This window comes from Diabrotica undecimpunctata, chromosome 3, assembly GCF_040954645.1.
Source record: "Diabrotica undecimpunctata isolate CICGRU chromosome 3, icDiaUnde3, whole genome shotgun sequence".
NCBI lineage: Eukaryota > Metazoa > Arthropoda > Insecta > Coleoptera > Chrysomelidae > Diabrotica > Diabrotica undecimpunctata.
The window spans coordinates 31,511,051-31,538,632 of record NC_092805.1 but is presented as its reverse complement, the minus strand read 5'-3'; the positions used below and the strand labels follow the sequence as shown (position 1 = coordinate 31,538,632).

The 27,582-nt window shown below is 34.8% G+C and overlaps 1 protein-coding gene across 2 annotated transcripts; it reads left to right on the top strand.

Annotated features, from left to right (window-relative positions):
* The first annotated feature begins 883 nt into the window (after nt 1–883).
* LOC140436631 (glucose dehydrogenase [FAD, quinone]-like) lies at nt 884–24,903 on the top strand. Of its 2 annotated transcripts, none has more exons than XM_072525623.1 (8): nt 884–1,100; nt 3,904–4,041; nt 4,139–4,377; nt 6,477–6,763; nt 12,717–12,905; nt 16,452–16,934; nt 21,155–21,386; nt 24,729–24,903. In XM_072525623.1, exons 1-8 carry the CDS (start codon nt 942–944, stop codon nt 24,889–24,891), a joined length of 1,890 nt encoding a protein of 629 aa, XP_072381724.1. In that variant the 5' UTR covers nt 884–941; the 3' UTR covers nt 24,892–24,903. The 2 variants fall into 2 exon arrangements, with proteins under 2 accessions (XP_072381724.1, XP_072381725.1); XM_072525624.1 differs by lacking the exon at nt 24,729–24,903 and adding an exon at nt 23,707–24,112.
* The last annotated feature ends 2,679 nt before the right edge of the window (nt 24,904–27,582 follow it).

The following is a 27,582-nucleotide window of genomic DNA, read 5'->3' as shown; positions in this document are numbered from 1 at the left end:
GGGGGAGGACGGTCGGCTTGTTTGATTAAGTCTGGCCAAACATCGGACCATAAAGGGCCATACGCTGCTGGTCTGTTGCTTTCCGGATCGGAACGGGGAGGAACAGACCAGCAGGATCAGGTCGGTTTTCGGATGATAGGGGTTTGGTTGCGTGATGAACGTAGCCACCCAACCTGGCATCGCCCGGCCTACAAACTAAAAGAGGTATGGCTCCACTCTGACAGACTTAGTTACTTCTTCGTTTGTTATTTATGGGCCGTAGGGATTGTTTATTTCAGTCGGACTTCGTTCTGCATCTTTGAATAATTCTTGTATATATTATTTCCATCTTCGTAATTTCTTCAACGGTAGTCAAAATTTGACCTTCAATGTCTACAGCTATGCCTGTATTGCGTTGTTTTCTGGTGTTCTGTACCTCTTAAATTTATGTGCATCATGTTTGCATTGTAGTGTTTCAATTTCCGTACATTTCTCCTTCAGCCATGCTTCTTTTGCTCCTTTTATCGCCTTTAATATAGTCTTATGCAATTTTTTGTATGATCGTTTTCATTTCTATGATTCGTTGTCATTTATATGATCACCAGCAGCAATAAATCTAATACCAAGTGTAGTAAACAGCTGATCAATCAAAACGATACACTATCACGAAAGGAAGAAAAGCTTCAAAGCTGACATTGTACTTAAAATTCAGCTTTTATTTTAATAATTGTTATCTTGAGGTCAGAACAATGTCGTAATCATACAAAAATTTAAACGATTAATATTTTAGAAAATTAACTTACTTATAAATTTGTCAAGAAGGGGGCATAATCAACAAACAATACAGGATTCTGTAATATTTAACCATTTATTAATTGACACTTAAACTCGGTATAATGTCAAAGTGACTTTGACGACTTTTGTGAGTAGGTTTTTAATAAAAATTATCAGTTGTCCTCAATATGGAAGGCGTTTATGGATTAGTGCAATATGATTTAACAACATTTAGAGGTCCATTAGCCAATGCATTTCTAATGTTATTAAATGCCTTATTTTTCAAAATTAAGCTTATAGGCGTGCATGATGTATACCCAAAGGATCATAGTGAATTTTTATTAGAAGTAAGTTTTATGTATTTATTTTTTAAATGTTTTCACGAAGTCAACGAGCGTTATAATTTTGAACATTTTTTTGTTATATTAACACGATTTCTTCATATTTAAAGCCACCAAATTTTTTATTCACTTGTAAAATCTACAAATGATCTTCCTGAGGTGATCTTCAGCAAGAAAACCAAATAATGCAGGTACCAAATTGACGCAGAATTTGATTCCAAAGTATCACTACAAACAAAAGCAGAAATGAAGCTGTAGTGAATTACATAGCAAAAATAAATTATTAACGTTTCTGTGAGAAATTAACACCTAGAGAGAACCAAAACTGATCACTAATAATTAAAAACAAATAGCTAAAGAAAAAAACTCAGCCGAATATGACAGCGTACTAGATATACTTCTAATCGGAAAAATTACGGCAAAGCTTCTCGAGAAAAAAAGAACTTATTAAAAATATAAAGAATACTCGTTCTTGATTATAATGAATACTTAAGAACACCTAACAAGTACAGCAGATACAGACAAATCGTTCTGAAAATTGGTCAAAATCTTCATTTGTTAAAATGATAAAATTTCATCAATTTTAAAAGTGTTCGAATTAGAGCACGCACTAACAAGGAAAAGCCAACACTTTCTAGAATGTCTGAAGCAAGTCTTTCGACATATCTCGTCGCAGAACTTGCTTGAACCAGGAGCAGAGATCATTAAAATTCTTGAGGCTCTACATCAAATGTCTCAAATATAAAAACTCTTCTATGTTAAAGAGTTGCAAGAGGCAATCGTCTTCGTCATTCGCTTGTATAAGATCTTCAGAGTAGCTTAAATGAGACGATCAGAAGTAAGATCTGTCGAAACCTGGAAAATCTCGAAATGAAGTAATGAAAAGTGCATATTACCTGATTAATAACAAGAAAACTATTTGATTCCTGAACACCAATTCGACTTCAGAAATGAGCATAACATAATCGAATAGATACATAGAAAAATAGATAAAATAAGTAAAATATATGAACAGAAAAGTTACTGCACGAATGCTTTTTTAGATATGAATCAAGCCTTCAATATGGTCTGGTGTGATGATCTACTCTTTTTGTTAAAAAAATCAGTGTACATTGCATACTGTATATTCTGTCATAGTATTCTACATTAAAGAATTTTCCTGTGTGGTGTGGACAAATAACAATAAAACTTAAAAGGTCGTTGGTCTTTTCTATTTTATGCACACAGCTGACCTAACCAGCAACAAAACAACCATACTTCTTTTGCAGATGATAAAGCGATTATGGCAAAACATAAAGACCAAGTAGTAATAGTAGCCAGATTTAAATCACATCTCACGGAAATACAGGACTGAACACTAAAATGGAGAATTAGGGTAACTAAAATAATATAAGTGTAGGTATCTTTACCAAATACAGAGGAAGAGACCCTCCTCTTAACACTAAAAGGCAAAAATGTGCCTCAATCTGATAGTGTCAAGTATTTGAAGATGCATCTGGACAAAGGGCTAACCTGAAAAACACATCTCATCAATAATATAATCAAACATATTGCAAGATATATCTCAACCAATATGCACTTACGGTATGCAAGTATGAGGTACATCCTCAAACTCAAACATACAGTTACTTGAACATCTCCAGTCGAAGTTACTAGATACTATAACGAATGCACTTTGTTTCATATCAAACAGTGTAAAAGTAAGTGCATACAGCAGACGATAATTAGAAAAATTGGAAGACCACATAAACCATCTTGCACTAAACTTGCAATGTAATTGTTTTTATTAACTCAGAAACTGAAGGGGCACAAACTATTATAGCTTTGTTATGGGTTCTTATGCTATTCACCCTAGGGTGAATAGCATAGGTAAAAAATATGGCCTCAAAATCAACATTTTGAAAACGAAATATATGGTCATTAGCAGAAACCCTCCAGAAAACCCGATAATATGCATAGGTGACGATCGCATAAAACGCGTGAAAACTTTTAAATACCTTGGCACCACAATCAATGACCAATCGGATCCACAACAAGAGATAAAAACCCGAATACAAATGGCAAGACAAGCTTTTGTGAAATTCAGACCGCTCCTATGTAATCAAAACCTAAATATCGAAATACGCTACAGAATGGTCAACTGCTACATATGGTCCATCTTGCTTTATGGCATGGAAACGTGGACTTTGAAAAAAACATCTATCAACAAACTTGAAGCATTTGAAATGTGGTCATTGAGAAGAATGATGCGCATACCTTGGGTGGATAGAGTTCGAAACGATGACGTCCTTAAGAGAGCCGGTGTGGAAAGAGAACTCTTTGAATTAATTAAAAAACGCAAGATTGGTTACCTTGGGCACATATTGAGAGGAGCAAAATATGAAATACCACAGTTAATCCTACAAGGGAAGATCGAAGGTAGGAGAGGAGCCGGCCGCAAACAATTATTCTGGTTAAGGAATATTAAAGAATGGACAGGAATACACAATACAGGCGAGCTGTGTCACGCCGCCAAGAACAGAATTCTAGTAATGAGATAGTCGCCTACGCACTTTGGTGTATGGCATGTTAAGAAGAAGAAGATGGGTTCTTACTTTACAGTAGGGGAGTTTTTAGCGTTAATTGCACCACTAATCCACAGAGTAAGGAATATTGGTATCACTTGATAATAAATTCAACTTTTTACATACGTTTTTTGTACAAACTACTAACAAATTGTAAATAAGAAAAAATAATAATCAAAAACATACTGCACAACCACTCCTAGCAACATACATACAGTTACATATTTTTACAAAATTATTTGTAGGATTATGATGACGTATTCGATTTCATTATCGTTGGCGCTGGATCTGCCGGGTGCTCATTAGCAAACAGACTCACTGAAGATGGCAAATGGAGTGTTCTCTTGCTAGAAGCTGGAGATTACCCTTCGGTAACAACAACAGTACGTAGTTTTACTTAATTTATCCATAATCTTCTCCAGTACTTCACAGCTATATAGATAATATATAAACCAATAAAAAAGTATCTAAACGTTTTAGGTACCAGCATTCCATAAAACTCTTGTTGGTTCTGCTGAAGACTGGAGCTTTCGTCTAGAAAAAGACGAGCATGCGTGTAATTCCATTGAAAATCAAATTTGTACTATTAGCAGAGGAAAAGTCTTGGGCGGAACGAGTTCAATAAATGATCTAATTTACACTAGAGGTGCTACATTTGATTATGACAAAGGCGATTATCCAGCATGGGGATCAAATATAAGCTACGCGATCTTAACAAAGTAGGTCAACATTTACACCTGGGGCATCCTACAAATATTTTTAATATTATCATATACATGACACCAGTGATCCAATTACATATTATTTTACAAAAAACTGGTGCATTGATAATTTTTGGTTTTGTCACAGCCGTTGTCGTAGATCTCCCATCCACAAAGCTCACCTTCAGTCGACAGACTGGCCCTTTACTTTGTTTTTCCTTTTATTATCAGATGATTTGTAGGTCTTGGTCTTATCTTGTGTTTCGGAGACATTAATGAGCTTTTCTCTTTTATTGCGTCCACTGTTCAACGTAGCAATCTACTCCGAAGTCCCGAGTGAAGCTTGCTATAGACTACTAAAGCTCTGACGTCACAATGGGCGGGGGTTTTGAAAACCTTTCCAAACATTTCTAATTTGTGTGTATTTGTCCAATTGATTTTTTTTAATTGTTTGAAGAATAAATAAGAACTTTTGGTTATTAACATTCATTTTGTGCCATTGGTATTATTTGTTGTTCGTGAATTTGTTAGGTAAGAATATCAAAGGATTAAGATATTTACTAGGAATGTTCATATTTTGATGAGCCCAGGCTCATCTATTCAGAAATTTCTAGTATGTCTTCCATGGCTGATTGCTGGTTGAACCGAGTTCTGTTTTCAAAATTAGCTGCTTAAGTACTGTCTGTGTTAATTGGGGATTTCTTTGGAGGTGCCTTTCCCCTTCTACGATTTTAAATTTTTTACATGCGCTGTAACCTGTTTCCGGTTGCCACTATCCGGTTGTTATTCTAAAATTTTAATTTTACTATTACCGGTGATATAACTGATGCTACTGTGTATGGGCCTGAATATTTTGGCGCCAGCTTTCTGGTGAAAGCTTCACTTGCCGAGGATAGATGGTGTTCCTTTTCATAACCTGATCTCCTGGGTGTGGACGCCAGTCCCTTCGTATTAGATTGTAATGCTTCTTCTAGTCTTCAAAAGCATGTTCCATGTGTACTTTTGCTAGGTTCCTTAATGCTTCTAATTTATTTAAGTTTTCCGCGTACTCCTGTATATCTTGGCATTTGGCTGCATCTGATGTGTGTTGACGAGTTTAGCGTAACAAAAGTCCGGTATAAATTTGTCCCACTCTTTATGGTTATTCTCCACGTTTGTAGCTATCATTGTTTTCAGTACCTTGTTAGTTCTTTCTACTGTATTGCATTGTGGCGAGTAGGAGGTGTAAGGACGTGATTAATTTTTTATGTTTTCGGGAATGTTTTAAAATTGCTATTTGTGAATTGAGAACCGTTATCCGAGATGACTTTTTTTGGGATTCCGAACTGCATAAATACTTTTGAGCACAGATTGTCGATGATGGAGCTTGATTCACACATCGATGGAGGAGGAACTTCTGGTAGGTCTGCATGACTATGACTACAAAGCGCTGACGGTACCGAGGCGATGCAAATCGTTACAAAATTGGACAGACCAATCGAAGAATCCATGTTAGACAATAAGAACATTGGTGTGCCGTGGAAAGGTGAGAAAAAACGCCGTCCCTTGCACAACATGTCTCAAATACGTTACATACTATAAACAACCTGAACCAAACGACGATACTATCTAACATTGAAATTAAAAGAAAACGTGAAATCAGAGAATCAATAAAAATAGAAAAAATCCCAACAGTCTTAACTTAAGAGATGATGCTCAAAGACTTCCAATAACATGGAAAACGGTATTTGAAGAAGAAGACCAAAATAAATCAAGCAACAAGTCCAACTAGTATGACCTCTCCTATCTATACACATACAGGGCCAATCACAAGAGGCGCTGCTAAGAAGCGCGCTAAGATACTCTATATAAGTAACCGCGTCTACCGAGATATTCATATAAAATTATTGTTAGAGAATTCCTAAGCAGGTTGTTTTACTGGATTTTAAGGGGAATATTAACTAATACATATATGTCTCTGTTTTACTTCACCTCTTATTGTTTTTATTTTCATTAATATTTGTATTAGCTTGCTTATATCCATAATTCTTACATTTTGAACGTTTTATGTGTACTTCTCATTTCCGTTTTCCTATTTATTTTACACAATTTAAAATTTTAATACTTTGATTCACAAGACTAGAAAAATATGAACAACCCGACGAGTTTTATGGCCATGAAGGCCTTATACATTTGGAATATTCAAACTTCACAGACACGCCAAAGGAGTTGCTCACCCTGACATATGAGTCCGTTGGCTACAATCGGATGCTGCCGAATCGTAACATCGGTTTCGAAGAGCATCTAGTCACGAGACATCGTGGGGAACGATTTAACATGGCCAGGAATTTTTTAACGCCAATAAAGAACCGTCCGAATTTTTATTTTTCCAAGAATTCGGAAGTTTTTGCTGTTGGACTTACAGGTGTGTATATAAAACATTTTTTATTTAATACGAAAAGCCACATCCTGCCGAAGGATATTAGCGACATAACGATTACAGTATATTTAAATGCGATTAACATTACTTACTTGATTACTTACTTGATTAAATTTTATACAACATAATTATATAAGGTCTCGTTTTATGCGGTGGATACGTTTCCCAGAAAAGCTCATATATAAAAAAAACTCATAAAAAAGACATTACTTGCCTTGAAAAAGTAGGAATACGTCTCGTAGTCTGCTAAAATTAAATAAAACTAAGACAAAAACAAAAAAGTTTCCAGAAATTAAAAGAAATAGGCTGTATGATATACACGATTGAACGAATTCAAAACGGAACATACGAAATCAATGTATTTCGGCTCAACTCCGCTCTAGGTGGTTGGCCAACAAAAGGTTGTCAAATAATTATATTATAAAAATCCAATACTTCAGCGGGCTGCTGGATTCTGAACTTATTTAAGAACAAGTCAAAACTCCACCCAAATAGGTTGCCTAGAATCACTGTGAAAACTAGACTAAACAAGCAGTTATTATGCTGTCAAACCACCTATCGCTTCCTTATAGTCCAAGAGATAGAGCCGAAATTTTGAACTGATCAGTAATATAACATTTCTCTATTGGAATATATTCATTGTAACTGGGTTAAGACTTTGCCCTACAGGCGGACGCCCCTCGTGGTACAGGGGGTGGCTATACAGGGATGAAGTTGTCATTTGAAAAATTAACGATCGATAATATGGCTGAAAATTTGCCCAGAGTAAGATCTTGGTATAACTAGACGAAATTCCAAAGGGCGGACGCGAGAGTGGATACATAAGGGGTGGCGGACAGGAGTGAAGTTGCAATTTTTTGGGGAAAAATTAACGATAAGTAATATGTCCGCCATTTTCATGGCTCATTATTTAGCCCCTAAAAACTCTAAATCCAAAAGGGCGGACAGCTGGGTTGGTACAGAGAGCCATAAAACGGGGTCAAATGTACCACTTGCCTGCGTATTTTAGGTCTCGGTAACAATGTTCAAACTGATTTTATTATGATATTTTTATACCGATTGATTTGAAAATTTGTATGCTCACTTCTGTTACTATTCTGAAAAGCGTCAAGTAGTTTTCCTCAAAATTTTCCAAAAAAATTTCCGTAAATGAAAATTTTCGTAATTTTTTGAGGTAATTTTTCCGAAAAAAATGACAACTTCATCCCTGTATAGCCATCCCCTGTACCACGAGGGGCGCCCGCCTGTAAGGAAAAGTCTTAACCCAGTTACAATTAATATATTCCAATAGAGAAATGTCATATTACTGATCAGTTCAAAATTTTGGCGCTATCTCTCCGACTATTAGGCAAGCTCCTCTTTCCTTTATCTAAGCAGTCAGATGGATATTTTGAGCGGTGTTGCCAATCTCATTCCTCTAGATGTTTTTCAAATAAGGTGTTAACCATAAAATATTTACAGGAAAGAAAGGAAATAACTACAAACCAATAAGTTTATTTTTGTTATTAGTCTGTTGTAGTAGATTGGTAAATACAATGAAAAATATAGGCAAATATCCGATTTATTTAAAGATACGAAGAAGATATAACTCTCAAAAAGATCCGCAAATCGGATTATTACACGGCGATTGACAACATTGACTTTGGGCGGCGCTATAGACTATGGTGCGTCCTAAAAGGAGACAGATAGTTGAACGATATTTTATACAATGTGTATCATCGGGTATGGATTTATTTTTGTCCAAGTTTTATATTGGTCCACTATTTCAAATGCAGTTCAAACAGACATATTATATTAAATTGTATGTTCCGTTTTAAATTCGTTCAATCTGTATATTACTTCGAATATCTGAAAGAAATTCATACCAAAGCTTAAAAAAACTGGTTCATATTTCTATTCGTTTTTGTGACTACCTATTTATATTTATTCTTGACTGGCCTTTTGGCTTTGCCAGTGCCATTAACTTAGGAAAAAAAAAAATATTTATATTTATTCATATCGTGTCGATAAACAGGAAAACAGAGGAACCTGTTTATTTTACTAGTATTGTTGTTGCAAGTAAACTAATTATTTATGGACTTTGTCTGCAGGTGGATGTTTTCCTATGTTGTCTCGTTCTAAAACGTGTTTAAAATATCTTCAGTTTATCCATAATGTTTTTCTATCAATTTTATAACATCAACTGCTTTTTCTTGTTTTACTTGTAAAGTAAATCTTTGCCGTTTAAAGCACGTGGTCTAAGAGATTTATTTATTAAGAGCAGTTTCAACATCCTATCTCTTGATGTATTGCTACAAAGTATGTAATAATAACGAAATAATTATGGGTACAAAAGACAAACTAGAGAGATGGAAAGAATACATACAAACTCTTTTTGACGACGATAGACCTTGTTCTCCACCATCCACAGATAATCGAATAAATGAAAAAGGCCCAGAAATAACCAAAGAAGAAATGATCCACGCAGTAAAATCTCAGAAAGATGGAAAAGCTACCGGTCCAGACAATATCAATGTCAAAATACTAAAACTAATTGCAGATAACGAAAGTAAAAGCCTAGACTTAACAACAGCACTATTCAATAAGATATATGACACAGGTAAAATACCAACAGACTGGCTAAAATCAACATTCGTAGCATTACCAAAAAAATCGCTTAATCGAATATTAAGCTTAATGTCTCATGCCATTAAAACTTTTCTCAGAATTATCCATACACGAATTTACAAGAAGTGTGAGTTCCAGATGACACTCAATTCGGATTTCGAAACTGATTAGGAACACGAGAGGCTCTTTTTGCTTTAAATGTGTTAACGCAATGATGCAGAGACATGACTGCGTTAACCATCAAAAGATGATCGAAATTCAGAGAACAACTGGAGTTGACGAACAAGACTTGCGAATTATCTCAGAACAATACTGGCACCAAACGGCAACAATTGAAATAGAGCACACAACATCCGAAGATATACAAATCCGACGAGGAGTGAGACACGGATGCGTCTTGTCACCACTACTGTTTAATTTGTATTTAGAGTCTATGTATATTCAGAGAAGCATTAGACGAGGTCCAAGGCGGAATGAAGATTAACGGAATCAGCATAGACAACATCAGATATGCTGATGATACCTTCTTAATAGCAAGCAACGCACAAGAACTACAAAATATAATAAATGCGGTAGTTCACCACAGCGAAATTTTCGGTTTACATCTAAACGCTTCCAAAACTAAAACTTTAGTATTTTCAAAGACACCAATAAACGTACATGTGTATGCCAAGGGTCAAATAATAGAACAGGTAAATTCCATAAAATATTTGGGAGCAAATATCAATAGTCAGTGTAATTCAAAAAAGAAATTCTATCAACAATCGAACAAGCAAGGAAAGCATTAATGAGCATGAAAACATTTTTTACAAGATCAGACCTTAGTCTGCAGCTTAGAATCCGAATGATCAGATGTTACGTTTTTTCTGTCTTACTATATGGCTGTGACAGTTGGACAATGGACTCTTAAATAGAAAAAAGAATAGATGCCTTTGAGATGTTTATATACAGACGAATGTTGAGAATTCCATGGATACAAAGATTTACTAATGTTAAGGTACTTCGTCGCTTGTGTAAACAAAAAGAATGACTAAGAATAATCAAAGAGAGAAAAATGCAATACTTGGGTCATGTGTTGAGAGGCAAAAGATACGAATTTCTTCAAGTTATACTGGAAGGAAAAGTACAGGGCAAAATATCAGTAGGAAGACGCCAGAACTCGTGGCTGAAAGACCTGAGGAGATGGTTCGACGGCTCATCCGCAGAAATCTTTCGCGCAGCGACATTCACTTGAAATCTTTCAATCCGAAAACCGTGCTGCTTATTAAACTGCAACTCATAATCTGCAAAATTTTTAACAACTTATAAAACAAAGCACCGCTAAGAGAAAAATTATTTTAAAACAATAACAGGTTATACCTATCAATGCGAAACTCGCAATGAAATAGGGACATCATGTAACAAGGGAATCGTGTAACAGTCAATTACGAGATGGTCTTTACTGTCTACTTTGGAGCTTCTCTGTTTGAGAATAAGTGTGCGTGTGTATACCTACTATGACTCAGTGTGAGACGTGTTAGGATTACTTGGGATCTGCTGCTTGTTGCTGTTGGTTGCTTCGGAGAAGTGCTACTTTTAATCATTCTTACCTCGTTTCTGCTGTTTTTGTCTTTGCATAATTCGTCATTTATATCACTTTCTTGTCTTTTACCATTTTTCTTTCATCATCGTCTATGTCCTTTTTTTATGTCTAGCAAAGGTATTTTGTAAAACACGGAGGAGAAAGTATAACCCTAGAGATGAAAAAACTTATACAAAAACTAATATTGCACTGCAAGATACCAGACGCATGGAGAAACAGCATAATGATACCAATGTTCAAGAAAGGAGATAAAAAAGGCTCCAACAATTATAGAAGTATAAATCCACTGAACACTGCACTTAAGCTTACCTCAAAAGTCCTAACCAACAAAATCAATAAAGCAACAACTTTATCAGATGGACAACATAGATTCAGATCCGGAAGATTCTGCGTAGACGCCGTATTTGTACTAAGACAAATCACAGAAAAGGCCATCGAGTACCATAAACCAGCATATCTATGTTTTATAGACCTGACAAAGGCATCGCATTCAAGTCGAAGACGTCTTACACCCTGTATAAAAGAAACATACCAATCAATATTATACACACCATCGAAAACATCTACTTCCATAATCGAATACTGGCAAAGATAAATGGAAAAATAACACAGTGTATACCAGCACGAAGAGGAGTCAGGGTGACAAGCAGTACGTAAAGGTCATGTTTACAGAATGGAGTACAAAGAAATCAAAATATTATGTTATGCAGATGACGCGACGCCGCATTAATCGCGAAGACAGAAGACGATCTCCAAAGATTAACACACATCTTCAATACAACAGCCAAGAAATACAATATGATAATATCAGCAGAAAAAAACAATTGTATGACAACATAAACATTCGCTACGATGTAAAATCGAAATTTTATGAGAAAATAAAAAAGGAAGAAGCAAGGTTTAGATATCTGGGAATAGATATAACTAGTTACGGAGGTGTTAAAGAAGTACGACAACAAAGCTTAAAAGCAAGTAAAGCGGCGGGATCTTTTAATGACACAATTCTAAGACAAGACACAAAAACAAGAATCTATAAAGCAGCAATTAGACCTATATTAACATACACGGAGGAGACAAGACCTGACACATCTAAAACGAGACGACTTCTAGAAACAACAGAGATGAAAATACTTCGAGGAATATCAGGGAAAAGTCTGTTGGATAGGAAGAGAAGCGAAAACATAAGAAGAGCAAGCAATATAGAAGACATAATTGGATGGATGACACAACGGAAACAGAAGTGGAACGAACACATTAGTAGAATGGCAGAGGATAGGATAGTACGAATAGCACGAGATAAGTCACCAAATGGACGAAGAAGGATTGGCAGACCAAGAAAAAGATGGTGCGATAATTTAAACAATTTAGGAGGCAAATATTGAAGAAGAAACAGGCTTTAAAGCCTACATACAAGAAGGAAGAAGAAGAAGAAGCAAAAGTATTTAATTCATTTACTATTGCTCTTGTACAATACTATTGTTATCTTTAATTTAGCGCAGTTATTTTTTCAAATACAATTTTTAAAATTTATTTTTAATATGTTTTCTAATTTTTAAGGCCCATTCTCGATTAATTCCACGTTTAAGTCGCTTCATTATTGTTCTTAGTTCATTAACTAACATTTATTTTGATATTTCTGCATTGTAAAGTAAAAAAAGTAAAAAACAAACATTTTATATAAACGATTTAAAGAAGGTTCTAGTATTATATTTGAATCTAAAAAAATTAAACCTGGTCGTATTATTCTAGAACCTGTTGACAAACGAGCAATTGGTGTTAATGCTTCAATTAGAGGTGAAAATCTATTTATCAAAGCCAAAAAAGAAGTTATTTTAACTGCAGGTGCTATAAATAATGCTAAAATATTGTTACTTAGTGGCATCGGACCTAGAGACTATTTAGAATCAAAGGGTATTAAACCTTATGTAGATATTAAAAGTAAGTATTGATGTATTTATTATGGTTCATTCTGGAATGAATCGATCTCTCGTATTCTCTTATCACTATTCTATAGTCATTTATGTCGTTCGTTACAACAGCATTATTCAAAGTGTTATGTCTTGCATAATATATTTTTAGCTTTTTTATTCTTTTTTGGCTCTGCCCATCTTTGTTTTTATAGACGTCAACATTTCCCGTTTATACGTGTATTTGACTTATCTTGTCGTATATTTTTTTACTTAATGATGCCTATGTTGTCTATTATTATTTTCTAACTACACCCTATATACGGGTACCCGTAATGTCATAATACCGCTAAAGGATCAGAGGATGCTGGTCTTTCCCATGAGCCACGAATATTTCTTTCTACCAATTTGTCTATTTTTCCGTTGAGTATTATGTTCCCCAATTATTTAAGTTTTAATTCCCCAATTCTCTTTTTATCAGTTTCATTAAGTCACCTTCCACTTGACCTATTCTATTTAATCTTGACAGGATCCAACACAAAGGACGATCAGTTTTTAAAAAAAATCACAAAATTTCTACTTAGATACAAATTTGTTGACTATATTGACTGATTACAATGAAATAGCATTTATGACAATTGTGGAAAATTACATCAGTCATGTGGTGACCGTTTTTGACGATGCATTGCTGAAGGCGTTCTTGAAAGTTCGCGTAGACTCTGTACAACATCGTTGTCTCAATTTGGATGACTTACACGCTAATTGCGTCACTCAAATCGTTCAGAGGTCGGGGCTTGTACTCATATACACGATGCTCGAGGTATCCCGATAGTAAATAATCGTAGATTGATGAATCTGAGGACCGCGGAGGCCAATGAACATGGCAACAAAAAGGACCGCAGAAGAGAGGGTGAATAACGTTCATCATTGCTCTGGCTGTATGGGCGGTCGCCTCATCCTGTTGGAACCACACACGTCAGAATGGAACAATCGTCGTGGTAATTTAAGGTGAAAAGAAGATATAGAATCCAGCCATGTTTGTGAAATTATTTCAGATTCTTAAATGTAGTTATAGATGTTTGTTAAATCTTAGATATTCTCATTATATAGAAGTTTGGGCCAGTTTGATGGTATGCCCAGGATGGGGATGTCTAACCGGATATTTAGTAATTTAGCAGCTTTAAATATAGTAGTTAGCTCCCACGTAGCTATCTTGTGGATTGTTATGACACAAAGTTTTCGTGGGTTGATGATCTGGATGGCCCCGTGGTCTGTTTGTAATCTCCTTTCATTGCGAGATGTTGGATTCTGGATCCATAATTATTAAATTTGCATTAGGATTCGTTATTTCTCGTAGAAAGTTGTACTAGAAATATTCAAAAGTACCTCTAATGTAGTGGTTTCTCCTGGTCTTCTACATCCTGATTCTGTTGACCTTTTTTGGTTTTTCTGTCTTTGAGATCGATTTCTCAGTCTCAGGTGATGTTAAAATTTGAGTGAAAGAGGCTAATATATTCGCTTTTTTACCACGTCATTCCCCTTTACTTCTAGTTTCGCATTTATACTTACTTAATTATCATTTTTAATTGTATCCGTTTTTACACTTCCCATTTTCCTAAGCATTTTCAGTTTTGCAATTTAGGAGGTTAGCCAAGTTTTTGGTTTTTGGTCTTCTTCTTAGCCTTCTATCGTCCATTTTTCAACATAGGCCTCTCCCAACTCCTTTCATCGATCTCTATTCTGAGCAACATATGTCCAATCTGTTTCAGCTATTCTTTTTATGTCGTCTAGCTATCTCATATATGGTCTCTCTTGGTCGTCTTCCTTTGTAAGGTCTTCAATGTTATATTGTGGCGTTCCAACGTTGGTCTTTTGTCTAGCAGTATGATCTACGAAGCTCCACTTGAGTTGGAAATTTTTGTTGTAATATCGTTAACTTTTGTTTTTGATCTTACCCAGTCGTTCTTCTTTTTATCTGACAGTCGTATACGTAACATTGCTCTATCCGTTGCCCTTTATGTTGTGGCTAGTTTATTCATATTTGCTTTGGTTAGGGTCCAGGTTTAACATCCATATATCATGATAGGAAGGATGCACTGGTTCAACGCTTTGCTCTTTAAGTATTGAGGTATTTTGTGGTTTTGTTCTATTTTGTTTTGTTTTGCTCTTTATAAAGTTTTAGAATTTGGTCTAGTAGATATATTTCTGGACTTGTTCCATCTCACTGCCATTTATAGTTACACATTTGGGGTCGTCTGTGTCATTCTTTTTGTTTTTTGTCATATTCATTTATAGATCGATTTGGTTTTTGGTATAAGATCTTTATTGGTACTGAAACTCTTGATACAATATCTTTATTTAGCAACTTTTGCATCTCTACAGCACTTTATGTGGACCTACCACTGAGAAGCAGTACTTTGGACCATGTTGCGAGAGGCTGTTGAGTAGCTGCGCCGATTTTAGTATTACGGTATTTAATGACTCCTGGTGGGTTTGTTTCAAACATGATTTGAGTTTTTGAAATAGGCAGAAGTCGCATTGTGCTAAATCTAGCGAATACAGCAGGTGCTATAAGACTGTGACCTGATTTTTAGCCAAATAGTCCATGAGCCGGAGCGTTGTCTCATAAAGGGAGTATAGAAGTTCTATTTCCACATTTCGGGCCTCTTTTTATGAATTTTTTGTCGGAGTCTTCGTAAAACCTCTAAATAATAAACCTCTAATCTTGTGGTACCAATTTCATCTTGATTACATCCCAAATATCGAAGAAAACAAACAACATCGCCTTAGATTTGGCTTATTCATTGGTATTTTTATTGTCAGAGTGTTTAGAGCCTTTTACCACATGGACATGGTCATATGGTCATATTGAAACATCCATATTTCGTCACAAGTTATGACCTTCGACAAGAACTCTGGGTTGTTTTTGATTCATTACAGGGTGTCACAATAAAAGTTTTAATGATGCATCTTCTGTTCCGCCGTTAGGAGTCTGGGTATGCAGACACCTTCCTCATGTTTAGTTTTTGATGCAAAATTTGTTTTACTATATATTTATTAATGTCCAGATGTTCAGCAATGGAGCTAATACTTAATCGACGGTCTTTTCGAACCAGTTCGGTTTACTTTTTGAACGTTCAAATCACTTTTTGAAGTCACAGGCCTCCCGGGACGCTCGTCATCACTTATCACCGTAAACCCTTCGCAAAGTTTCATAGTTTTCGGACGCCGACTTTTCAAGTTTTGACAAACTTTATATAACTTTAAATTCACTGTTTGCTCAATTTTTTTATCCCGCACTTTTTGGCGTAAGAAATTTTTGCGGCCTTGTAAATTCGTTACTGTTCTTTTTCTTTAACTGCCTAACAGTCAGAGACTTTCATCATACCTGGTAATACTGCGGTGTTATGATTTTCCTTTGTACTTTACACCATTTGCCTATTTCATTTTATCCTACTCTAACGTTATACATACCTTCAATCTTATCATCAGTAAAAGAGTCCGCTCTTTTATCGTCTTTTTCATTTGCTTTCTTAGATCATCATCGACGTTTTGACATACTTTATATGATTTTTAGATGTAGGAAAGAATCTTCACTTTCATTTGGTAGTACCCTTATACGTTGCCTTGGATCCCTGCTGCAGTACATGCAATCGAGAATTTTCTACAGAAGACGACCTTGTCAGAGATACTTTCAATTATATCCTCTACAGGCTAGGTAATTTTAGCCACACAAATCTCAACGAATTCACTGCGTACGTGGCTCCAAACTTAGAAAAAGCGTATGTCCCAACAGTAGCCATTAATCACCAGTACTTCAAAATCAACGACAGATATTTAGAGCCTTGGATAGACAGTATAAAGTACGATCCAAAAATTATACAGTCCTTGGTGAAGTACAACAAAGAAAGGGCTATTATTGTATTTCTTGTGAAGCTTCTTCATCCTAAGTCAAGGGGAGAGCTGTATTTAAACGATACGTATCATATGGGAAACCCCACAATTATTCCAAAATTTATGTCTGATCCTGCTAATGAAGATTACAGTGTACTTTTATCAGGTAATGTATCCAAAACAACCATACTATGTCAGCATTTGAGCAAAAGCTACGCATTGGAGCCAATGCAGTTCCAGTTCAGTTTCATGTAGAGTAAGAGACGAGCAGGTGATTGTGGGCGTAATTCTCCTCTAGTTTTTAGTCGTTTTATCGACAATGTCTAGTTGGGCTTTATTTTTTCATTATGTTTTTGTCTCTTTGCTATATTTTTTAGCTATATCTGTACACAATATCAATCGAGCAACTAGCTCAAAATTAAGTCACTTCTTAAGTTCTGAGGCCGACATAAAAAACAACCAATTTTTTGGAGCATATTCCAGCTTATCAAGGTTGTTTGGTGCAACATGACAAGCTTTTATATCCGACTTTTTAAGTAATCCCAAATATATTCAATTATATTAGGTTTGGACTAGCTGCTGACCACTCTAAAACTTAAATATTCCATTATTAATAATCTCTAAGAATCGGAACAAACGGCACCACATTTTCATTAAGAATCCGCCTTATGTATAAGTAAGCTATCAGAGATCTCCTGTAAAACTCTACTATGTGATCTGTAGATGCCCAAATCATAATCTAGGCACTTTCAAAATTTCTAAATGCTCGTATGTTACATTGATAAAATCGTTCACCATATCCAGAAAGTAAACAATCTTGGTTCATATCTAAAACAAATATCACTCAGAGTACTCAGAATACAAATAAAAAAACGATGTGGGTCGTTTTAAACGTGGAAAAAATAAAATTCATCACTTATACTTATTTTGTTAAATTTTTAATACACTTCTCAACAATTGAAGTGGATATTATGAAACTGTGTATTTTATTTTTTGTTCATAAGGTCAAAAATAAAAATTTATTTTTACTTCGTATTTTCATACAGATGAACCGAAAGAAAGAAATTCTTTAAGAAAAAAAAAATAGAAAATAAACAAAAATTGTAAAATTAACAACCTAAAATTTCTATTCCTGCTCAATTTCTAATATCCCGAAAAGAAAAATGAATAGTGTGTGGGTCCACCTCTGCGTCGCCTTAGTGCTCTAACTCTATTTGGAAGACCTCTTATTAAATTATTACGTTCCCAAATCGCGCGTAATGTATTGGCCAACTGATCTAAGGTTTGGGGCGGTTGAAGGAGCCTGTTTTGTTGCCTAGACATTTCGGCCCAAACATGTCCAATGCAATTCATATCAGGTGAACACGGTGGCCACTCCATTCTTGTAATGCAATGAGCTTCTATACACTCGTTGACTATTCTCGCACGGTGAGGGCGAGCATTATCATCAATCAGAACAAATTATTCGCCTATTGCACCAAAAAATGGAACAACTATTGGTGCTATGACTCTGTCTCCATATCGTGTAGCAATCATTGTCTCATTAATTAAGACGACTAAGTCTTAACGGATCCACCTCCAAAAAAGAGTGATTGGGACTCTCAGATTTTCATTGTAACGCTGTCCTCTTTCCCTCCACACCAATATTCGGCCATCATTCGTATACAAACCAAATCTGGACTCGTCAGTAAAGAGACAATTCCTCCAATTTTCGAAATTCCACTGATAGTGTTCCATCGCCCAGCGATATCTGCATGCACGCTGCTCCCGAGTTAGTCGTGGATGGGTAGCGCGCGGTCTAGCCCTTAAATTGGATGTATGTAACCGTCTTCTGACAGTTTGACTGGGAATCGCTCGTCCAGTAGCATGCCTGAAGATACTGTTAATTCTGGAAGCCGTGAATGTTGCTTTTCTTCTTGCCGTCATAACTACAAAACGGTCTTGCTGACGAGTTGTAGATAGTTCTCTTCCTCCTCTATGCCTGTATGTTGCAGATCCAGTTGCTAGATACCGATTCCATGTACGACTTATCACACTTTGCGACACATTTAGCCTCATAGGAACCTCTTGTTGAGTTATGCCTTGTTGGATCCGACGAACTAATTGTTCGAGCTGCACTAGTTCTAAACGTCTTTGCGGCATAATGTTTTTGTGATAAATAGATTTCTTGACTTATTGACAACTGGTAAAGCCGATACAAGCACTTTTATACGAATGATATATTTATGTTTGGAACAACATGTCTCCCTTTGTACGAGATAAGAGCCAATAAGAATAGGGAGAAAAAAACCACATGCAAAAAATGTTGTCAATAAAGATAGCATATCGAGTATAGTACAGGCAATTATTTTAAAAATACACACAACGCAAAAGTCTAGGGATATTTTTATAAATAGAGGTATTTTGTTTATCTGTAATCAATGTAAAAAAAGTAATACAAAATTTGTAGTTTAAATTGTTGTTTATTATGTCAAAAACCATAAATTGCAAAAAAAACAGAAAATTGGAGCGAAAAAAAAAATATATTGCAAATCACCCATGTTTCACATACCACCATAAAATATCAAAAATACGAAATATAAACTTAAAATAAAGTATGGTCACCACGTTGGTTTATCACAGCTCTACATCTACTGTTCATGCTCCGAATCACATTGTTAATGTCTGCTAGAGGTATTTGTACCCATTGTTCTCTTAGAAGCTCTTTTAATTGAAACTTATTGTAGATATTGCTCATATCTGGAGTAATTCTTGGTTGGAGCATGTCCCATACATGCTCAATGGGATTCAAGTCCGGTGATTGTGCTGGCCACGGCAATACATCAATATCCTCGTTATCCAACCAGTTTGTTACAATATGCGCAACATGTGGTCGAGCGTTATCATGCAAAAAGTAAAAATTTTCTCCAACAGCAGCAGCAAACGGGCGCACAACAGGTTCAAGAATAGTGTCCAAATATTGCTGACTTGTGAGAAAGCTACGAGAATCTGGATGAAATCCATAATCTAGACTCGTCACTAAACAAAACTGTGGCCCAGTTATTGTCAGTCCAATTCTGAAACTCTTGACACCAGGTTAATCTTGCAGCGCGATTGCCTCTAGATAGAGGTGGACATCTCAGTGGTCGCCGACTACGAAGATTGGCTTCATAGAGACGATTCCTCACAGTACTGCTCCTAATTGTTACATTATGTAGAAGCTGGAATTCATTAACCAGCTCGTGTGCTGTGATTGTTGGCTCTCTTCTGGCATTTAAAATTAAATATCGGTCTTGAGCGACGGTTGTAGAGCGACCACGTCCTGGATGTTGCTCGGCTGGACTCCCAGTATCTCTAAACCGACGCCACAAACGAATTACGACGCTTTGGGAAACACCCAGCTGGTCAGCAACTTGAGTTTGTCGCATACCAGCTTGAAGGAGGACCACGACTCTATTCATCTCGTCCAACGTTAAATGTGGTCGTTGCATGGTAAAAAGACAAAATCTTTAACTCACCTATTAAGCAAGAATGGTATAAAGTGACTAAAATTAAAAATAAACAAAACATAAAAATTTCGATTTATTTGTCCCTTATAAAAAACATTCTAAAACACGTATTGCTATCAGTTTTACAATTTTTTTTTGATAAGAAGTGAGTGTCCGTATCAACAATTATAGTACAAGCAAATTTATATGGTCATGAAATTTCTGTCATTGGTATTGTCAAATTATTAAAATATCCTTAGACTTTTGCGTTGTGTGTAGTTTTATATATTAATTTTACGAATTTTAAAATTATCCACTTCAATTGTTGAGTAGTGTATTTTAATAGACCCTACTGTATCGAATTAATACTCAAATATAAAAACGCCGTCTGAAAATTTTCTTTATTAGTTCCTTTCTGGATTTCTTACTTTTCCAACTTTTGTCATTTTTTACATGGATCACAACTTTTCTTAAAAATCTGTATAAAGAACTTTGTGATTCCCTTTTCTTTAGTATGTCTCTGAAGTATGTATAAGATCCCCTAATTTTATCTTTTTTTTGTTGTATTTAAACCTCGTATTCCATAGCGCCCCCTTGTATGTCAGAAAAGAGTCTGTCCATTTTATACTGATGATCATCATTGTCCAGTACGTGTAGCTCAGTAGTCAGTTTTTGATCGCCGACGACTGAAAGTGGAAATTATTTTGGAGACATTTTTCGGTTTGAATCTGAATCAGCTCGAGCGGCTGACGAGGTAGAGATACCGAAATAACAGTTATATCGTTCTATTGATTCCGATTCATACGTTAAAAATTTTACTAATTTCTGCTTTAACGCCATAATATTTGACTTATTTCGTTAGAGCAGTAGCTCTAGTAGTAATATAGCAGTATATAATGTTACATCATTATCTTATTAGGTTTTGATTTCGTGACAAACTTGACCGACTCGATGAAAGAAGAACAGGCAGAATTTTTGGACCTGAACATTCCCAACTGTAGAAACTATAGATTTTGCACACCTGCATACGTCAAATGCTACATTCAAAATATGGCTTATCCGAATAATGATGTTACAAGTAGCACTTTTATGGGACCTGAATGTGACGAGACAGCTGTTGTTAAAGAAGATTTGGAAGTACATGGAGTGAGGTAGTGCTTTCATAAGTTTTAAATAAGTAACTTAACATAGAAAATTGGCTCTTTTATTTTATTCTGGAAAAAGATTACAATAAGTACCTATTAAAAATTGGCGGTAAATGAATTCTTCGGCTAAATATTAGTACTATAGCACATTTGAAAATGATTCATAGCACAAATTTTATTGCGCGTGAGATAATACCCAATATTTTTTTTTATTTTTGTGGTGTGCGGTGTTTGTATACTGCTATCTGGTCACAAATGACCAATTATCAGTTATTTTCTGACCTAACATAATAACAGCAAATGCTTAAATCTAAGGCTTACCCTATGGCTTACTCTTATTTTATCTATTAACTAATGCACTACAACTAACATGCAATAATTTCACAGCACTATACTCTGCTTTTTACACTAAACTGTTACACATTTACACTAGCTCAAATGGATTTGTCCTTATGAGTCTTCTCTTTAGTTCAGTGTTGTCAAGAAGCTGGATTGCCTCGACATTCACATGACTATGCAGCCTCTGCTCGTGACTTGCTGCTGTTCTCTTGATTATTACGGTCACAGTTTCCATACCCAGGTCCTGGTGGAGGTTGCTGTTACGGATATACCAAGGAGCATCAACAATGTTTCTCAGTACTTTGTTTTGAAATCTCTGGATAATATGTATATTACTAGCTTTGGTACAGCCCCAGAGTTGGCACCCATATACCCATACTGGCCTCAGTACTTGCTTATAGATGGATAATTTATTATGAATTGATAATGTTGAATTTTTTCCAATCAGCCAATACAATTTCTTATATCTAATATCAAGCTCCCATCTTTTCTTTTTGACATGGACTTTCCAGCGCAGCTTCGCGTCTAGGGTGATGCCCAAGTATTTTGCTGATGTTGCATAAGGAATTCGGGTATCATTTATTCTAACTGGTAAATTTTCTATTTTTTTATTTGTAAAGTTAATGTGTGCAGATTTAGTCTCATTTAATTTTATTCGCCATTTTCTGGTCCAGTTATGTATTTTATTTACTGATAGTTGCAGCTTATCAGTCGCTTCTTCACTAGTGTCTCCTATCGCCAGTATGGCTGTATCATTCCATGGAAACTGGAAACTCTGGAAAAATTCCAGAAACTGAATTCACTACGAATTTGGACCATGATGAACGGCATGTGGAATGTAATTTTAGATTCCCTTGCCGAGTAATTTATCAAGCTGTTTGCTTCGCAAGTTTTAGGAAGCACAGTGGTAAAAATTTGAATTCGGTTTCGCCAGGTAGAAATCGTCTGATTTCTCTTTTTGTTTTACTAATTATAAGTTTATATGACGCTAGTACATGAAATACGTAGTGGGCACGTAATAGTGACATTTTAGATTTTTTATATTAAAATAATTTTATATTCTTCGTCACTGGGGCGTTGTTATTGCTTAATCCCTTAGGGTTTATCCTTAGGGTATCAATTATTAAGTTTTTTCTGCATTGACCATCCCTGTATTTAGATTTATTCTGTTAATAATTTTCAAATGTACCATAGGAAGGTATTGTTCTATATCACAATATCGATTTTAAATCCTAATTTTTTTGTGTCTACCGTTGGAAATTCCAAAATAATGACTGATGTATCATCGATATGCTGTTACTTTCTGGTTTTAAACAGATTCTGCTACATTCTCTGGTAAGTTTGCTACACAACTGATTTCATTTAGTAAAATAGGAGCTCCATCTTTAATTTTGCTCTTTTTTCCACCCCCTTCTTTTAAGATGCTTTTTTGAATATGTTCCCCTGTGTTCATTTTCCCACGTTTTTTTCAATGTCTGAGATCTATAAAATTCTCTCGTTAATGTAACATTCATTTTATTTAATCTCAACATTGAGTGAAATTGAAGTTTTATCCACATTGAAATTTGTATATTCACAAGGTGTTCCCTTTGTTTTTTGTTTTGTTGGGTTTAATTTGTTTTTATGTTTTTTTATGCAAACCGAGGTTACAGGACATTTTTACATAATTTTGGTTAATCCTGTAGTTAAGTAAAATTGACTGAAAATAACACAAAGTTGTGTATTTTGCTGGATACGATATATCTACTTCTGAAAGTGGGGTATCATGTATAAGAATAAATCGCACAATTTTAGTTGGGAGCCAATTGTTGGACCTCGTCTAGCTCAGTCTCTCAGTTGTGAGAACGTCTTATCTTAAACGTAAACCCGAAAATGAGTTTGGCTGGGACAAATAAACTAAGATATTAATTAATCATATTTATTGTACATAAAAAAGGTAAAACAAATTTTAATATTAAATTAAAATCAAAGTAAATCTTGCTTACAGCTTTGCAAGAATGTTAAAATGATACTTATGGCTTCATGTGGCTGACACGAGAACTTGCTGATAGCTTCTGAAGTTGGCTGGATGGATTGTAGCTGAATGAGTAGTTTTCAAGGTAGTGCAGATGTCGGGATCGAGCCCGTTGTACTTCTAAGCAGCTATTTAGTTCTGCATATCTGCTATGTTGCTGCAGTTGCCATCTCCTGTATGGTGTACCATGAGATCTTAGAAAATTTCACCCAACAAGGTGGAACAGAAAAAAATTATTTTGGCAAAAAATATAATAATAGACCTTGAGTTAGGGACTGCCTACGTTTTAAATTTCCTTGCCATAGAAAAAACAATTGTTTAAAGAACATTGCTGATGGCACGTATAATTAAATGAATATAGTTATTATTATTATAATAAATTAGTTAAATAATATTTTGTCTTACTTCAGATTAAAAAACTAATTATCAGAATGAGTACGAAAATTATTAAGATAAAGCAATCAATTGTAAAAACTGTTCGCATGTTTTAAATAATATTTTTGCGGATTCATCATTTACCGGCTATGCGAGATATTATATAGATAATTTAATTTTCAATAATCAATAAAAAGATGACAAGTATGGATTGGATGGTAATATGATCTTTGTCATCGCAGCTCATATCTCCTTGTCGATAACAATATTTAGTGGATTTAAGAAATTGATTCTGGTAAAAGCTTTAATCGTAGGAATTCTATCAAAAATAACGAAATAACCACGCTGCTGGAAGTGTGGAGTTTGCCAACATTATGGCAGTTTTAAAATCGGTTCTAAACAATGAATCACCCTCTCTATTTTCTTATCAGAGTACAGCAATTGATAACCATTCAAAAATTAAAATTGACGTATTTTACTATTTTTTTTTCATCTGTTTCGGAAATAATGAATTTATTCCATAGATTTGCATCCTATATTAGTATTGTACACAAATGAGGTTTTTTCCAAAACATGCTGATTATGTTATTCTTAATTATTTATTAACATTGTTGTATTAGATGCCTTAGAGTAGCAGATACCAGTACCATGAATAATATACCTATAGGAAACACTATAGCGACGGATGCAATTATTGGATTCAAGATGGGCGAGATTCTACAGGAGAAGTGGGACAAAGATTTTCAATCAGTCTACAAACCGCAACCATATGATATGCCGTAAAAATAAAATCTACTTCAAATTAACTGTTTTTTTTGTGTTTTATGTTTTAGCATAAGAACATGTGATTATCTTACTATTCTTGATCTAACTCCGTCCGTAGTATCGCAAGATTAATAAATTCTCCTACAAGAATTACTAAAACAACATCTACCATAATTGATTATATTGTCTCAAATTTCTCACCCCTTGATGTATGCTCTACAATTATTAATGCAGGACTATCTGATCATGAAGCAGTATATACCAAGTTTAATACTCTTAAAAAACAATCCTCGAAAACCCAACGTTTAGGTATGGTAAAGGCATTTCCTTTAATTACAATTAAGTCAAAACATCACAAACCATGGACTACCAAAGGTATCTGCATATCAGCCAAGAATATGCGTTCACTACTGTACATCAAGAAATTTACTACCAACGTCTTTGTCACGGAATATACCTCCAAGTACAGAGAAATCTATCTAATACTAAAACAGCTAAAAAATGTACTATCAGAATCGTCTGGAAAGCTCTAAAAATGTTGCAAGAGAAACTTGGTCCATAATAAACGACCTTCGAAATTAAACTAACACAACTCAAACATTTTCTCTTCCAAACTCTGAAAATCTAAATGAATACTTCGTTAATGTGATTAAAAATATAACATCAACTATTTTGCCACAACAAGATACTATTTCCTATCTCCCCAATTCAAAAAAGGTCTCGAATTCATTCGTGATAAATCTGAACTGATCCAAAAAATCAATAGTATCAAAAGCAAATCTTTCTGTAGTACTGATGGACTATTCATAAAAATTTTCTTAAATCTCCAAAAAAATGTGTTGGAAGTCCTGGTCTCACTAATTAACGATTCCTTTGAAAAAGGTATATTTCCAGAGTGCCTAAAGACAGCCATTATTATTCCTCTTCATAAGAGTGGTGAAAAATCGAATGTCTACAACTATAGACGTATTGTCTTACCTATAGACTACCGGTCCTATCCAAAATTATTGAGAGACTTATAAAAGCCCGATTTATGTCCTTTCTCGTTATAAACAACATTTTATCACAAAGTCATTTCGGCTTTTTATCTAATAAATATACCTGCGATGTTATTTTTTCTGTACTTCATGACGTCTATCAAGCACTAAACAATAATCTTTATACTGCCACTGTTTTTTGTGTCTATGAAAAAGCTATTAATTGTGTAAATCACGACATTTTGATAAAAAAACTAAATTTCTACGGAATTCGAGGTATTTCTTTAAATTGGTTCCAATCTTACTTGAGGAATAGGAAATAATTGGTTAGAGTAAATGATATTGACTCTAGTCACAAAATCATTGTATATGGAGTACCACAAGGTTCAATACTGGGTCCTCTACTTTTCCTTATCTTTATAAATGACATTACTCACTTAAAAATCGATGGAAAAATTTTTCTTTTTGCTGATAATACCAGTATTACCTAGAGGAACTCTAATATTGCAACTTTTCATGCAATTATAACTTCTGATCCACATAAAAACCTGGTTCCACTCTAATTTACTCTCTTTTAACGTGGATAAGACAGTAGCATTATCCTATAAAGGAGCTCTTCAACCCTTGCTTCTTAATAACAGCCAGATCAGTATAGTTGATTCTATAAAATTTCTTGGTATTTGTATAGACAGCAACCTTAAATGGTCCCTTCATATTGATTTGTTAAGTAAGAATCTAGCCTCAACCTGCTATGCAATAAGATCTGTTTCGAAGGAAATCAATCTAGCATCTTCCAAAATAACATATTTTTCTTTGTTTTTGGGGTTTTAGTAGAGCTGCCCAATCTGATGTTATTTTTAAATTACAAAAAAGAGCAACACGGTATCTTTTTGGCTTCTGTAGAATAACATATTGCAGAAACTACTTCAAAATCACGGGATTTTAATTCTTCCCTCTTTATATATTCTAGAACCTGTTTGCTTAATTCGTAAACATCTACATGTTGTTCATCATTTTTCAAATTCAAGCTTTAATGTGTATTTACATCAAAGCTCATCAAAATCATCTGCACCACGTTTAATTGATGTCACCATGTCCTTGTCCTATATCAGTTCTTGTTCTGTGAGAAGTTTTTTTAGATTGTCTTTCCACGACATAGTCTCTAAAATGAAAGCAATAGTATGTAACTGCTTTGTACTGAATAATGATAGACACTGTTAATATTGCAAAAACCAACGAGTTAGTCTATGACTTACACAAAATTCGAAATATGCCGTGAAATCATCATGAAATATTATCCTATCCGAAACACTTTTTTTAAAGTGAATTGCAAATTCATACCTTTTATGTATGCTGCATATGCATTTCGTTAAAATATATTTTAATAAAATCACGAAAACGACAAAAAAAAAACATTAAAAACCGAAAATCCGTACATAAACTTTAAAGTATATTCTATAATAATCAGAGTCAACAAACGTATAATCTGAGTCAGACGTATAATCTGAGTCAACAAACAACTTTTTTATTAATAAAATTGCTTTAATACTTAGCCAAAATTATGTACTTACCCTCAAATAAATTTAAATGTTCAGTAAAAAGCTCTGTAAATAATACAACACTGTTCATTCAAAAAAATTTCAAGTTTATCAAAAGTAGTAACTTACAAGTTGACACTGGGAAGATTATCACCCACACCGTATTTTACAATATTCTGTAAACCAGATCTGTG